The sequence below is a fragment of the Rutilus rutilus genome (assembly GCF_951802725.1).
Source record: "Rutilus rutilus genome assembly, chromosome: 25".
In the NCBI taxonomy this organism is placed as follows: Eukaryota; Metazoa; Chordata; class Actinopteri; order Cypriniformes; family Leuciscidae; genus Rutilus; species Rutilus rutilus.
In genome coordinates, this window is record NC_140229.1 from 8,710,223 (window position 1) to 8,725,460 (window position 15,238).

The 15,238-nt window shown below is 39.3% G+C and overlaps 1 protein-coding gene across 2 annotated transcripts in view; it reads left to right on the top strand.

Annotated features, from left to right (window-relative positions):
* myo18aa (myosin XVIIIAa) overlaps window positions 1–15,238 on the top strand; it is a 52,420-nt gene that overhangs the window by 19,068 nt on the left and 18,114 nt on the right. For both annotated transcript variants that reach the window (XM_084400262.1, XM_084400261.1), the window contains 19 exons: window positions 55–265; window positions 1,650–1,792; window positions 1,875–1,975; window positions 2,149–2,212; window positions 2,308–2,452; window positions 3,094–3,258; window positions 4,150–4,240; window positions 4,325–4,517; window positions 5,649–5,735; window positions 6,440–6,581; window positions 6,670–6,829; window positions 7,752–7,938; window positions 8,082–8,277; window positions 8,367–8,476; window positions 10,486–10,551; window positions 11,545–11,673; window positions 13,594–13,737; window positions 14,105–14,194; window positions 14,405–14,524. In XM_084400262.1, coding sequence (XP_084256388.1) covers window positions 55–265; window positions 1,650–1,792; window positions 1,875–1,975; window positions 2,149–2,212; window positions 2,308–2,452; window positions 3,094–3,258; window positions 4,150–4,240; window positions 4,325–4,517; window positions 5,649–5,735; window positions 6,440–6,581; window positions 6,670–6,829; window positions 7,752–7,938; window positions 8,082–8,277; window positions 8,367–8,476; window positions 10,486–10,551; window positions 11,545–11,673; window positions 13,594–13,737; window positions 14,105–14,194; window positions 14,405–14,524 — 2,544 coding nt within the window. The remainder of the gene's footprint in view (window positions 1–54; window positions 266–1,649; window positions 1,793–1,874; window positions 1,976–2,148; window positions 2,213–2,307; window positions 2,453–3,093; window positions 3,259–4,149; window positions 4,241–4,324; window positions 4,518–5,648; window positions 5,736–6,439; window positions 6,582–6,669; window positions 6,830–7,751; window positions 7,939–8,081; window positions 8,278–8,366; window positions 8,477–10,485; window positions 10,552–11,544; window positions 11,674–13,593; window positions 13,738–14,104; window positions 14,195–14,404; window positions 14,525–15,238) is intronic.

A 15,238-nucleotide genomic window follows, 5' to 3' on the forward strand; every position in this document is an offset into this window, starting at 1 on the left:
TCACCTCAGAGTTATGTTCAAAAGAGATGGAGTGACATGGTCTCTTTATATCAGGTGATGCAGATGTTTAAGGGCTGCCGGAGGGAGGAAACAGCCCCTCACATCTTCGCTGTTGCTCAGTCGGCATATCATCAGCTGCTGACAACGCGTCAGGACCAAACCATCGCGCTACTGGGCAGGAGCGGCAGCGGAAAGACCACCAGCTGCCAGCATGTGCTGCAGTACCTGGTTACCATCGCAGCCGGCAGTGGAAAGGTGTACTCGGGTGAGGAACAAAATGAGGACCTCAAAAAACATTGTTGCCTTGTTGTACACTGCTTCTGTGAATATGAAGCAGCATGGCCTGCTTTTTTCTGTTTGTGCTTCTTGTACTTTAAAGCCTTAAACTTTGGAAGCTTGTTTCCGCCACAGAATAAAAATATTTGTAATAAAAAAAAATTGGTTAGTTTTAGTAATTTTTGTACTTCAATTAAACATTTATTTCAGTTAGTGACCAACATTTCTAATTTTCTAATTTTCTTTTTTAAATGTAAGTTATTCTTGTAATATTATCGTCCATATTATGAGTTCCTCAAGGCTCAATTCTTGCGCCACTCCTGTTCAACCTGTACATGCTCCCACTGAGCCAAATAATGAGAGAACAAAATTGCTTACCACAGCTATGCAGACGACACACAGATCTACTTAGCCCTATCGCCTAACGACTACAGCCCCATTGACTCCCTGTGCCAATGCATTGATGAAATCAACAGTTGGATGTGTCAAAACTTTCTTCAGTTAAACAAAGACAAAACTGTCTTTGCGTTTGGAAACAAAGATGTTCTCAAGGTGAACGCATACCTTGACGCTAGGGGTCAAACAACTAAAAATCAAGTCAGGAATCTCTGTGTGATTCTGGAGTCAGACCTTAGTTTCATTAGTCATGTCAAAGCAATAACTAAATCAGCATACTATCATCTGAAAAATATTGCAAGATTTAAATGCTTTGTTTCCAGTCAAGAGTTGGATTATTGTAATGGACTCCTCACTAGCCTTCCCAAAAAGACCATAAGACAGTTGCAGCTCATACAGAACGCTGCCGCCAGGATTCTGAGCAGAACCAGAAAATATGAACATATCACACCAGTCCTCAGGTCTTTACACTGGCTACCAGTTAGGTTTAGGATTGATTTTAAAGTATTATTACTGGTATATAAATCATTCAATGGCCTAGGACCTCAATACATTGCAGATATGCTCACTGAATATAAACCCAACAGATCACTCAGATCATTAGGATCACATCAGCTAGAAATACCAAGGGTTCACTCTAAGCATGGCGAGTCGGCTTTTAATGGAACCAGCTTCCAGAAGAGATCAGACGTGCTCCTACAGTAGTCACATTCAAATCCAGACTCAAAACACATCTGTTTAGGTGTGCATTTACTGAATGAGCACTGTGCCACTGTTCATCCGACTGTTTGCACTGTAGTTTACTTCCTTTTTATTCTAAACTGTTCTTATTTCTTTTGATTATTTTAATTACTTCTATGTAAAGCACTTTGAATTACCATTGTGTATGAAATTGCCTTGTCTTGCCTTGAAATTGATCAAGATACTGTAAATTCTATGATTTTTACCGAGCATCATGAACTATTCCCTCCCCACAGCTGAGAAATGGCAGGCGGTCTATTCGGTTCTAGAGGCGTTTGGAAACTGCAGTACAGCAATGAATGGGAACGCCAGTCGCTTCTCACACATAGTCTCTCTTGACTTCGACCAGGCAGGACAGGTGGCCTCTGCATCCGTCCAGGTAGTGTACAGCGAGGGCGATTATTCATCATTTCACTGGGGGATTTATCTTTGATTTGCTTTACTGTATGTCTCCCATACAGACCATGTTGCTGGAAAGGTTCAGAGTGACCAGGCGACCAGAAGCGGAATCCAGCTTCAATGTGTTTTACTATCTGATGGCCGGAGCAGATGCATCTCTAAAGTGAGTGAGAGACTGTTATTAAAAAACAAAAAGCGTGCATACTAAGTGCATACTTGTGGCATAAATCAATCCAGCCATCTTTTGTCACAATAAATAGTAAGAATAGTGTGCAAACTGAGATTCATCCATAGCAGGAACATATGTAGATTAAAGTTGATCGTCATTCCTTTCAGGACTGAACTTCATTTCAATCACTTTGCTGAGAACAACACGTTTGGGCTCCTCCCTCACTCGAAGGTAAGAAATGCCACACATGCAATCATAAGGCAGAGCTAGACACATATTTTATCTCTTTTATCTGTACACATTGTATCATATCATCTTTTCTGTAGCCCGAGGACAAGCAGAAAGCCACTCAGCAGTTCACTAAGCTGCAGGCTGCCATGAAAGTCCTGGGCATCTCTGCTGAAGAACAGAAAACAGTGTGGCTGATTTTAGGAGCCATATACCATCTCGGTGCCGCTGGGGCCACCAAAGGTGAAGCTACCAGCTTCTCCAGTGCCTAAACCAACACTAATATCTGAATGCATGAGAACACTGTAGAATACAGAATGCCTGATTGCACAGAGTGTATTTTAACATCTGTCCACTAAGAGTCAGTAGAGTCTTTTCACTCATGTGACTGAGAAGTGTATGTGCTTGATGTCTAAAAGACATTTGTCAGTGTTTAATACTGTTTGTACAACAGTTGTTGTGTTTGTGTTTTATTCGTTGTAATCATGTGTTTTTATTGCATATTGATGTTGCATGCTGCCCCCATCATAACACAGAAACAGATGCAGGTAAATGCAAGTCTCTCTCTCTCCCTGTTTCTGTTTTAGACTGAAGGCAGGTGGTTTTATTATTTTTATTTGATTTATTTAGCTTCTTAATAGAACTGTGCCCATCTTTCATCTGCCTGTGTGCTTGTTTCTGCTCTCTGATGTCGAACGCCAGAATGAAAATGTTTGTTCTCTTTGATCATCAATCCAGGAGATGAAAGTTTCTCCTTGTTCTTTGGACATTTGACCAAAGAGCTTTCACAGTAGCTGGAAAATCTATTCTAGTTCAGCATAATGTGACGGATGTTTTGTGGTAACACTGTTTTTCTTTCGCGAACGCGGCTTTTGACGCTTCAGCGGGCCGAAAGCAGTTTGCCAGACACGAGTGGGCACAAAAAGCAGCGTATCTCCTGGGCTGCACGCTGGAAGAGTTGTCGTCCGCCATCTTTAAACAGCAGGGAAAGAGCACCCTGCCCCGCTCAGTCAGCGTCCGGCAGAGTACGGATGATACGGACAGCTCGGGTATATTTTTTTGTTTGTTAATATTCTTAAATATGTCATAAATGCTTTCCTATTTTATGTTTAACCCTCATCCTTCCCTTTGGTGATTTTGACCCGAAACTCATTTAGAAAAAATTTTTAAAAAAATTGAGTGTTCATCAGAGGGGTCCAAGACCCTGGGACTTTTGTCGCACTTGAACCACGAATACACACAAAAATTTTAATGGATTCTGTGGTTGAAATTTAAACAAGGAAGAAATCCTTCCCTCGCGGGTCAATTTGACCCCTTAGGAATGAATGGAATGCGAGGAATGCTTCAGTACGCATAGAAAAACCTAAAAATGCTCAAAATTCTAACTAAAATTGCTAAACTTTACCAAAAAAAATATAGTTATAATGTCTACATTTGTATCTGAATGCATACTGAAGAGAAACTGACTTTAGGACCCACCGGAACAGCTCATTTGCTCTAAATAGAGCTATAAGACCATCTAGTGGCAAGAGTCATGAAATATCATGTTCAATTATTATTTTTCCACAAGAGGATGGCAAAGACACCCAATGTAAGAGATTTTGAGCTGAATTAAAAGGGTTATGCATGAAATTGTGAGGTTTTTTTATTTATTTAAGTTGAAGGAATGTGATGAATGTGCTTAAATATATTTATTTATTATTTATTGATCAAATCTAGTAATTTAAAGGTAAATAAAATAAAAAATCTCCACCAAAAAAATGCATTAAAAATAGAAAAAATATGATCAAAATGAAATAAAATAAGCTTTCTGGACAAAAAAAGAATAATTTGTAAGTATAATTTTAGGGCTTCAGGTCATTATGACCCGCGAGGGAAAGATGTGTCACAAAGTGCGAGGGAAGGATGAGGGTTAAAAAGAGTTTTTGTGTGCGTTTCAGTGTCTAAAGCAACAGCAGCAGAGTGTTTGGAGTCCATGGCATCTGGTTTATACTCTGAGCTTTTCACGCTCATCATCTCTCTCATTAACAGGTAATCAGTGATTACCTAGTGCAGTATGAACTTATTTACGCAGCACATGTATCTTTCATAGCACATGTGTTTTTCTCCTTTCAGAGCACTGAAGTCCAGTCAGCATTCTCTCTGTTCTCTGCTGATTGTGGACACACCAGGGTTCCAGAACCCTCGTCAGGTGAAGAACCAGCGCGGTGCCACGTTTGAGGAGCTTTGCCATAATTACGCTCAGGAACGTCTACAGTTGCTTTTTCAGGAGCGGACATTCGTAAAGGAACTGGAGCGTTACAAAGAGGTGCAGAAAAAACACACATCCTGAGCCAATGACAAGTCAAAATCTCATGACACTCGACTTCTTATAAAAGCTCTACATGTTAATATACTACAACTTAAATGTACATTTACAAATACATTTTTTATTTATTTGCCATTTGCCTGTATTAGATGGGTCAGTGGAGAAATGCACTACTACTCTGACAGGTTAATAAAATAATTATAAAAAATAATGCAATAAAATGTTGAGTGGTTCCAATTGAGTGCCTTTTTGAAAACTTTAAACTACTATTAACTTGACATAGCATCTTAAAAACAAAGCTCATGACACAAGATTACCAAGATGTCTGATGCATTTGTACACAGACAAACAATTAATCACAATCGATTAACGATCCTATATGAATGGCCTTCAAGTCTATCTCAATACAATACACAATGTTCAAAAGTTTGGGTCAGTAAGATATTTTTATGTTTTTTATGCACACCAGGACTGCATTTATTTGATCAAAAATACAGAAAAAAATGTAAAATTGTGAAACATTATTAGAATTTAAAAGAACTGTTTTCTATTTGAATGTATTTTAAAATGTAATTTATTCCTCTGATGCAAAGCTGAATTTTCAGCATCATTCTATCAGGAATAATTCTAATAGGCTGATTTGTTGCTCAATAATTATTATTATTATTATTTATTTTTAAATACGTGCTGCGTAATATTTTTGTTGAAGGATTTTTATTCAGAATTCTTTGATGCATTGAAAGTTCAAAAGAACAGCATTTATTTGAAATATTTTTTTTTTGTAACATTATGAATGTCTATACTGTCACCTTTGATCAATTTAATGTATCCTTGATGTGAAATGGGCAAAGAATGGGCAAAGAATTTCTTTAACAAAAATGTGTACTGATTCAAAACTTTTGAACAGTGGTGTATATTGATTTCTCAGGCCACTTTTTGCCATTTCTATTCAATGTTTTATTCATCTTCCACAGTAATATGATGTCTTATTATTTTCATTTTTCACGACAAACATTGGCATATTCAATTATTTGCAGTTAAATTAGTTTCATTAATTTGCAATCTAATTGAAGCAATGCATTATGAGTCAATGTTCATCCAAACAAATGAACCGTCTCTGTGTTTCCATAGGAAAACATTGAGATCACACTGGATGACCTGGAGCCCAGCCCTTCTCGCTCATTGGCTGTGATTGATCAGTCCTCCAGTCAAGCCCTGGTGAGACGCACTTCCAAAACAAATCAACTGCTATGGCCAATAATTCAACTAATGTTTAAAGTTTGTGTGATTTCTATCAAAAAGAGCTCTCTGGATAATAATTATTTAATGTAATTCCCATCTCTGCATTTGTGTTTAATCAAAAACACATGATGTTTTATTAACAAAGTTCGGGAGGAGCACGTTCAAATAATCAAGCAATCAATCAATCAACTCATCAAACAATTACCATGTCTACCCTATCAGCTTGAGAGGAAGCATATATATATTCACTCTGTCAACTCACCTAACTTCCTTGACAGTTTTCAGCATCCCTCCACCACCCCGACTCCTCACTCTTGGCTTGTTCTTTCACAGCCAGGAATACGGGGGGAGTACTCTGGGTTCGGGCCAAATACCGAGCCCGGAGCCCTCTCCTCGGACAGCACGCCAAATACGCATTTATTCTATCTGACTTATTTGTAAGTGTGAACTCGTGAATTAGATGTTGAAGATTGAAACTGGAAATGACAGACTGTCAATGCAGGGCAAATTTAATCCTACATTAAAAGTCATTGTTTGGCCAGTCTTTGTGATACACTTTTTTAACCGTGTTTATAAGTACAAGTCAAGAACAGAAGAGCTCAATGTGAGAGATCTGAAGGAAAAGTGTGTGTATTATTTCTACGATTGTGATTATTTGACAGTGGATATTCATGTTTCAGGCACGTACTCTGTCCCGTACAGATGAGGCCAGAGGTCTGTTTTGGCTGATGGAGGAGGAGGTTTTACAGCCGGGAGGGTCCGAGGAAACACTCCTGCAACGACTCTTCAGTTACTACGGCCCTGCGGAGGGAGAGAGCACAGGTCACACACACACACACAAACATGCACGAACACAAACTCACACACTTACATTCTGCCCAGGACCAATTTATGTCTTGTTTTTCTGCAGGTCGCACAGTGGTGCTTAAAAGTGAAAATGCACATCACTTCCTGCTCGGCCACAGTTATGGGACAGATTGGGTGGAATATGACACACGTGGTTGGCTGAACCTAGCCAGGCAAAATCCCAACCCCCAGAACGCTGCCAATCTGCTGCAGAACTCCCAGAAGTAAGACCTGCCTTCAACCATTTGCACTTGTCACTTTAGCAAATTAGTCAAAAAACATATTATACCTATTATGCTTTTTTTCATTTGACCTTTCCTTTATTGTGTAATATAGTTGTTTGTGCATGTAAACAGTCTACAAAGTTACAAAGCACAAAGTCCACGACAAAAGGCACTCCACGACTCCAAGAGAAAACACCTGCCTTAAAGGCCTTGTTTGTATTCCTGCCATTATTTCCGTGTCATACCTATGCCACCATGTAACACATTTGCATAATCCCCGCCTGCTGGCTATTTTATATTTTCTACAATGGTAGTTATAAGGCTAGGAAGAGGTTATCACTCCTCTATTTGAAAGAAAAAACATGATTACATGGACTTCCAAAGGCAGTGGAACTGAAGAACCAGTGATTTTTAACAGCACAACTACAACCTTTGTATAGTAGTGTACCTTTTGGCATTAAAAAAAAACACTGTCAGGATTTACTAAAAACATGCAGTGAAAAATTAGCACTGAAAAGGTGTTATTTTTGCAGATGACCTTATTGAATATGCATTTGTAGGAGTTTCCCTTTCAGACGCAAAATTTATAGGAGGAGAGTGTTTAAATGAATCACGCAAGGTGATTTACTGAGGTTTGCTCTTGTCAGTTTACTGGTATTTGTGCCATTATTTACCACCCAAAAAAAAGCATGTCTTAAACCAGACGCTAATTTGCGCTGCTCTTGGTAGATTGCGTTGGTCATTATGGAAATGATCCGGCTGTGTTTGCGCGGCGGCGTAAGTAGATCAAGCACAGAACTTTCTTGCCCTGTTTAGTAATCATGTAAACTTGTTCTATTAGACCTCCTAAACAAAATTATGAACCTGTAAATGCGGATAAAAGGGGCGTTTTTCATTCAAGAACAAACTGTCTTTCCTACAGAAAGAGCATCAGCGGGATGTTTGTAGGCCGCTCCAGCAGTGCTGCGGTTCTGACCGGCTCAATCGCGGGACTGGAGGGCGTTTCTCAGCTCGCCCTGCGCCGGGCCACCGGCATGAGGAAGACCTTCACCACAGGCATGGCAGCGGTCAAGAAGAAATCTCTCTGCCTTCAGATTAAACTCCAAGTGGTGAGTTTTCAAGAGGATCCTACACTGAATAGTAGTTGTTGGATTGGATGTTTCTTCTAAAATCTTTGGGGAATTGTTCAAATTCCCCATTAATTCGAAGAAATGGCTAATACTACTCATTATATGTTACCTCTTTCGATCAGGATGCACTGTTGGACACCGTTCGCAGATCCAGGGTTCACTTTGTCCACTGTCTGCTACCCCGAGCAGAAGTTCTGAGGGCCGCAGGATCCTCAGAGGAGAGTTGCGACCCTGGACTCATGCAGATGGATGTGGCTTTGCTCAGGGCCCAGATCCGTGGCTTCAAACTGCTGGACAGTTTGAGGATTTACAGACAAGGTGAGAAAAGAGATTGAAAGATCTAATCAAACAGATACATTGAAGTACTCTCTGTTATTTCCTGCTGAATACCCGCTTGCTTTGTGCAGGTTACCCTGACCACATGGTCTTCTCTGTGTTCAGAAGACGCTTTGACATTTTGGCCCCTCACTTGACCAAGAAACTGGGCCGAAACTATATTGTGAAGGATGAGAAACGAGTGAGTAGCTATTTAAGAGAATAATGAGCATGGAAATAATAGTACAAAAGCTTTACAAATGACTGAAATTAAGTTTTGGGCTCCTCTCGCTCTTGTGTTTCGTGAGTCCGAGACAGAAATGAACTCTGGGTAATCAGGGTTATTGTGACAGCTTAATCAAGAAACCCCAGCTGGGTCGCTGACTTGAATCAATACGCAGAGCAGACAGGAAAAATGTAGTAATTGCTCTGGGCTTTAGTGCTTACTTAATGCCCAAATGTACTGTAATTATCAGCTAGAAAAATGTCTCCATCCAGGGGCCTCCTAATCTCTTTTTGGTCCTGTGATTAGCCGGGTGGAAAGGAGAGTTTTATACAAAACATTTGCACTGTGGTCCTGGGCATGTAAATGGCAAAGTTAACATTCGCCAAGTGCCAAATGCAAGTACAAATGGGCTTTGTAAAGTAAAAAAAATATTCATGAGTTGAATTCATGAGCATAATGCATAGTTTAAAAATGACACCGTGAATCTCACTGATACAAATAACATGAATATTCAACTATTGAAACATATTCTAACAACTTTCCCTAAGTGGAAACATTGTAATAGAAAGTTGCAATTACAATAAAGTCGTACAATAAATGACAAAAAATATACATACATCAAATGGGATATAACATCAAAAAGTTCCTCTCTTCTGCTGAGACTTTTTGCAAGCGTTGTGACAGAATTGTGCACTGTTGTGAGAAATGAAGTTGCAATTGTGAGATACAGTATAACATTGTATATTAAAGGGATATTTCACCGCTGGAAAGATGAATGTGTATTTAAATTGGGTCATTTATGGAGTAGAAATGTGAAATTATTTTAGAAGTTGGTGCATTCTAGACTGAGAAAAGCCAGAAAATGTATTTTTGGCTCATGTGAATGAAGACAACAACTCCCAGAATGCACTTGCTTCGCTGCCCTACAAGACCACTCCCAAGCCACGCCTACCGGTTACAGAGGGCAGTATCGGAAGAAATGATACAACTAGGCTACTAGTTGACTCGAAACTGAAAAGACACCGTTTTATCGTGAGATCCCCCTATGGGCGGGTTGAAAATATGCGGAACTAGCTCCTCCTACTGGCTGTAGTCTCTCGCCTCTGGCCAAAAAAGCCTCCGATTACGCAAAATTATGATATTTGCGTCGTCTGAGGTTTTTTTCCAGACACACAATACAGAAATCTCTCATCTCAGGCGGACATGAGGGAGGGAAGCACGGTCATTCGAAAATACTACCGGGTTTCTACTGATACAAAGCTTAATGCTAATCGGTGAAGTATCCCTTTAAGATAAACGCAATTGTGAGATAGTCATATTGTGAAATATAAAGTCATACTGTGAGATTTTAAGTTGACTTGTACAAACCTATGCTGTAAAGAATGAACAGCTAAACAGTCACATTGTCAATGGGACTAAATATATATTTTTTTGCAAAATACAGTTAATGCCCCGTCTAAAACATTAATTGCTGGTAAATTGACAGGTATAGCTAAAAGTCCATTTTAGACACCTAACACCTTCTTTTAGAGTAAAAAGGGTACAGAAAGATGCCCAACCTCTTTTTGTAACACAACAGAGAAGGTCAGTGGTGTTTCAAGTCCCAGAGAAAGTAGAAACGATGCAAAATTGGAGATCTAGAGAGACACAACGAGAAAGAAAAAGACAGAGGGAGGTAGAACCGTGTCTCAGAGGAGAGTTTTTTGTGAACCAATTCAAACAATGGCCCTTTAGTTGTCAGGGGCCAGAGCCCCCTTTACCGCTGTAATCTAGATGAGCCTTTTCAGATAGATCGAGTTCTCAAGACCTTTCCGCATGAGAGAGACAGTGTCAGTGTCACGGTGAGGGCTGATGGTCGCCTGGACAGTCTGGGGACTGTATAACCAGTGAGAGTGTGTCCTGTAGGCCTACACAGGGGTCAGCAGTTTTTTTTTGTAATGTACACTGTGTGAACTAGACATGACAGTGTGTGTGTGTCGTTGCAGGCAGTAGAGGAGCTTTTGGAGTCATTGGAATTGGAGAAGAGCAGCTATCACATGGGTCTTAGCAGGGTGAGTACACAGAAACACACATTTCTGTTCAATCTATCACTTTAGAAGCATTAAAGGACGCAGGTGAGTCAGATGTTGAATCTTAAGCGGCGGGTGGTATTACGACTGTGTGCATTTTTCATCATCTACTGCGTGGTCCGTTGGCTGGACGCAAGACACTCTCTTCTCAGCATGAGCTGCTTTGTTTGTTTGTGTCTATCCTAGTTCTTCATGCCGTCCTAATCAATGCGAACAGACGCTGGCGCTCAACAGTTTAATCCCATCAGCTGGAAAATCATTGCAAGCCAAAAAGACCCCTGAAAAAAATGGTGGCGCGTGTAAACAAGCCCCGCCTGGTGCGTTCCCAGAAGAATGGAGATTTATTGGACCGGATTATAAATTGGAATAGTTAGTCATTATTTTGTGGCAGCTGCAATCGGCGTAAAGGTTTACGAAGGCTGAACTGCGCTCCGAAATAGATTACAATGTCAGGGGCCCTTCATGAAGGATTCGAGCAACAAAACAAACTGATTTACAACTCTACCAGCATCTCCTGTCAGTTCTGCTCGACTTGTGCTCTTACGATTACTGGCAATGAAAAATAAACCAAATAGGCGTTAAATGGACATTGATTTACTTGGTTTGTTCAGATTGTTGTGGTCAGTTGTTGACACTAGATAAGTGAGTTGCATGAGTGTAATTAGCATTCGATTTTTTATTTGAATAAGTAAAAGAGAACTGATACTGAAATGTATATAACAGCCTCTTGCTGTTAAAGAAATATATCCATATTATTTTTCATATTAAATTGATTGAAGACATAATTCATTACAAAAAACATCAATGTGCTTATGAATCTTCATTACAGATAAAAGCTGCATCTGTTTAAAAATATGACTCCATATGAGTTTATTCACATCTCTTTTACTACTATGAAATTTTAGGAGCGTCATAATATGCACTTTTAACATGCTCCCTTTGCTGTTCTCACAATTATGTTGGTGTGTGTGTTAGGTGTTCTTCAGGGCTGGAACAGTGGCTAAACTAGAGGGACAGAGGGATGAACACACCAGACAGAACATCACGCTGTTCCAGGCTGCCTGCAGGGGCTTTCTGTCTCGACAGGCCTTCAAAAAGAGGAAGGTAAAGTCAATTTTCTGTTTTGCTTCAGTCCTGTGCTGGAATTGCAATGTCAATCATACAGAATCTCAACATTTATTTCTCCAACAAGATTCAAAGGTTTGGTGTGAGTAAGATTTTTAAAATGTTTTCGAGTAAGAAATCTCTTATGCTCACCAAGGCTGCATTTATTTGATAAAAAATTCAGTAAAAACAGTAATATTGTAGCCTGGTTAAAACCAGACCATTCTCAGTAGTAACTGAGTTATGGTCTGGCAAAGCTTCATTAATAACTCATTTCCAAAGGGGCGTCACCAACGGACCTCTGGGCGCAATTGGATAGACCTAAAACCAATCAGAGCGATCGTCATCGTGTAAAGCCATATGCTGCGTCCCAATTCGCCTAAGTTACACTACGCCATAAAAGTATGTACTTTTTTTGTGAAGAAAAGGTATTTACTTTTGAATGTGTAGCAAAAAAGTAGGCAAGCTTTGGGACATACTACTTCGTCATCTTTATCGGACGGAACTGCCCTGTCAATCATCTTGTCACAGTTAAAATCCTCTATTATATCGAATTTAATTTCCCACTGTTTTGGAGAGAAATGTAGTAGCACGTTCATCTGCCAGTGGGTCTTTCATGGAGACTGTCCTCATGTGTTTGCAATTTGAATATAATAATGCATTTAAAAGTTGGTGCGCTTCACTAATGGACGTCGCTCAAATTGGATAGACCTAAAACCAATCAGAGCGATCGTCATTGTGTAAAGCCCGCCCCAATGTTTCTGATTGGTGCCGCGATTTCGACGGATTAGAAATGGGCTTGAATGAGCTCTTTGCCAGACTACTTGCAGAGCAAATCTAAATTTGCCGGAAGTTGTCTGGGTTTTCCCAGGCTAGTAATATTGTGAAATATTATTACAATTTAAAAATAACTGTTGTTTTCTTTTCTAATATACTCCTGTGGTGGTAAAGCTGAATTTTCAACAGCCATTACTTAGAACAGATTTTTACTTGAAAATATAATGTTCTGTTCATTGACATAAATTACTACCAGATAGTATTGAGTAGGTGATCATTTATAGAGTTGATTAGATTTAATTTAAGGTAAAACATGTCTTTTCTGCTCCACCAGTATCACAGTATCACAAAAACACTCCCCTGTCTCCCATTGGTCAGCCAAACAGATAGTCCCACCCCCAATTCGCACCAGTGGTAGAGCCAATGTTGTTGTTGGGCAGCTCAAAAAAGCTACATAATGTTTTGAAAGCACCACAAAATGTACAAATCACTCGTTTATAGTTGTCTCTGCATATAAACTGTGGTAGAAAATATTTCAACACTGAAAATATTACACTTCAGCTTTAAATGCTTTCCTGTTTAGTTTCTCTAGAAGTATTATAATTATTATCACGCCATCTCTGTATCATTATAGTCGAATCACTTTGAGATCATGACATGCAATCAGGCCTCTGAACAAAATCCTCTAAGTGCATTTTATTCATTCCAATCAAATTTACAGTTTTGGTTGACAAGTCTTTCAGTACTTTTTCAAAAATGACATATCAAAGTCATTCTGTGGCTTTTATGTCTGTGTTTGCAAAGGAACATTATTAATTTCATGCCACGCTGTTAATGCGACTGTCATGTCATTCACAGATGGAGATCTGTATCATCAGCCTGTTTGTTCTGAACTCACATATTGCAGAAATTAAGGAATAGTTGAATATTCTGTCATCATTTACTCATCCACGTGTCATTCACACGTCTTTCACACTCACTCACACTCATGTCAGTAAATGGGCCAGCAAAAAAACAGCACAAAAGATTTGACTTAGGATGACTTATGTGCTATAATTAAACAACATTAGGGTGAGTAAATGAAGACAGAATTTAAATGTTTGTGTTCCTTTCGATAAATAAAAACCCCTCTCTATCTCTCAGATCCAGGATTTGGCCATCCGTTGCGTCCAGAAGAACATTAAGAAGAATCATGGCGTGAAGGACTGGCCTTGGTGGAAGCTCTTCACCACCGTACGGCCTCTAGTAGAGGTTCAGCTCACCGAAGAACAGATTCGAGGAAAAGACGTGAGTCTTTCCATATTACTCTTTATTGCATGTCCCAGTTTGCTCACTATGTAAAGCTTCTTTCAACTTACAATGGACTGCAAAGGTTTATCTGTGTGTGTGGGTGCATTTGCCTTAAAGATGACATGGTCTGAGAGCTTTTGTTGCATCAGCGTCAGAGCTGAGAAATCTCTTTGATTCCTGAAGCCGTCATCTCAATCCGAGCTCAAAGCATTTGCAGCATTGCTGTCTGGCCCCTTCCTGAACTCACCTGAAGGCAGATAGATCATACAATATTAGCCCAACTCAGACCAAATATGTTTTTTTTCTTATCTAAATATTCAATTTTGTTTTGTGCTTGAGATTTTGCTGGTATTTTGACTCGTAGGAGGAGATCATGCATCTGAAGTTGAAGCTGGAGAAAGTGGAAAAGGAAAGAAACGAGCTTCGGCTGACCTCGGATCGAATGGAGAGCAGAGTAAGACGTGCAAGCCTCTTATTTGACCTATTTGAAAACCGTTTTGATAGACAATAAATGTAGTAAGTGATGTCTTAATGAAAATGTAAAAATGCAGGAAGGTTTCTGTGACTGTTAGGTTTAAGTTGAGGAGTTGATAATACATGAGTAGAAGTCAATTAAAAGCCTCGACCATATTAGAAAAACCAATGCATATGTGTGTTTATGTAGATTACGGAGTTGACGGCAGAGCTTTCAGATGAGAGGAATTCTGCGGAGTCTACATCCCAGCTGCTGGAGACGGAGACAAGCGAGAGATTGCGTCTGGAGAAGGACATGAAGGATATGCAGGTACATGTCCTCCATGCTTCAGGAAGACAGATGCTACTAAGTTAACTGTAAATTCAGTAAAATAGTGTAGTTTTTCCCAATAATGAGCTTTTTCCAGTGGTATAGTTTACAAAAACACTTCATCACTATATTTTGTCACATTATATTGCATGTGCAGTTTTACTTCCAAGCATACTGAGTAGATAATTGAACACATTCATCTAAAATGTCTTTTACATGTAGTGTTGGAAACGGATTCATATTAGTAAATTGGTTTATTCAGACCAATATGAATTTGGATTTAAATCATAGAAATTGCAAAAAAATTAATTTAACCCCAAATTTTTAGTAAAAAAAAAAAGTAAAACCTTTTATGGATTTTTTGTAGAATATTTAAAGTGCCCCTATTAAAGGTTATAAAGGCTTTTTTTAGGTTTTCTAATTTAGTTTTGGAGGTCTTCTACAATAGATTTACATGTGTCAATGGTAAAAAAAAAAAAAAAAAACGTAACTTTTCTCATAATCTACATTACACATCATCTCATTTCTCGAAGAGTCTAAAAATGGTTTGTTCGACGATTTAGTCTGTCTAAACCCCCTCCTTTCCGCGAGCCTACTCTGCTCTGATTGGTCAGATCTATTGGAGAGATCTTATAGTTAAAAAACTTTCTTTTATAATCTGAGGAGGTTGTGGTAGGAGTGTATTTTGTGAGTGGGCTGCTGTAGAACACACCG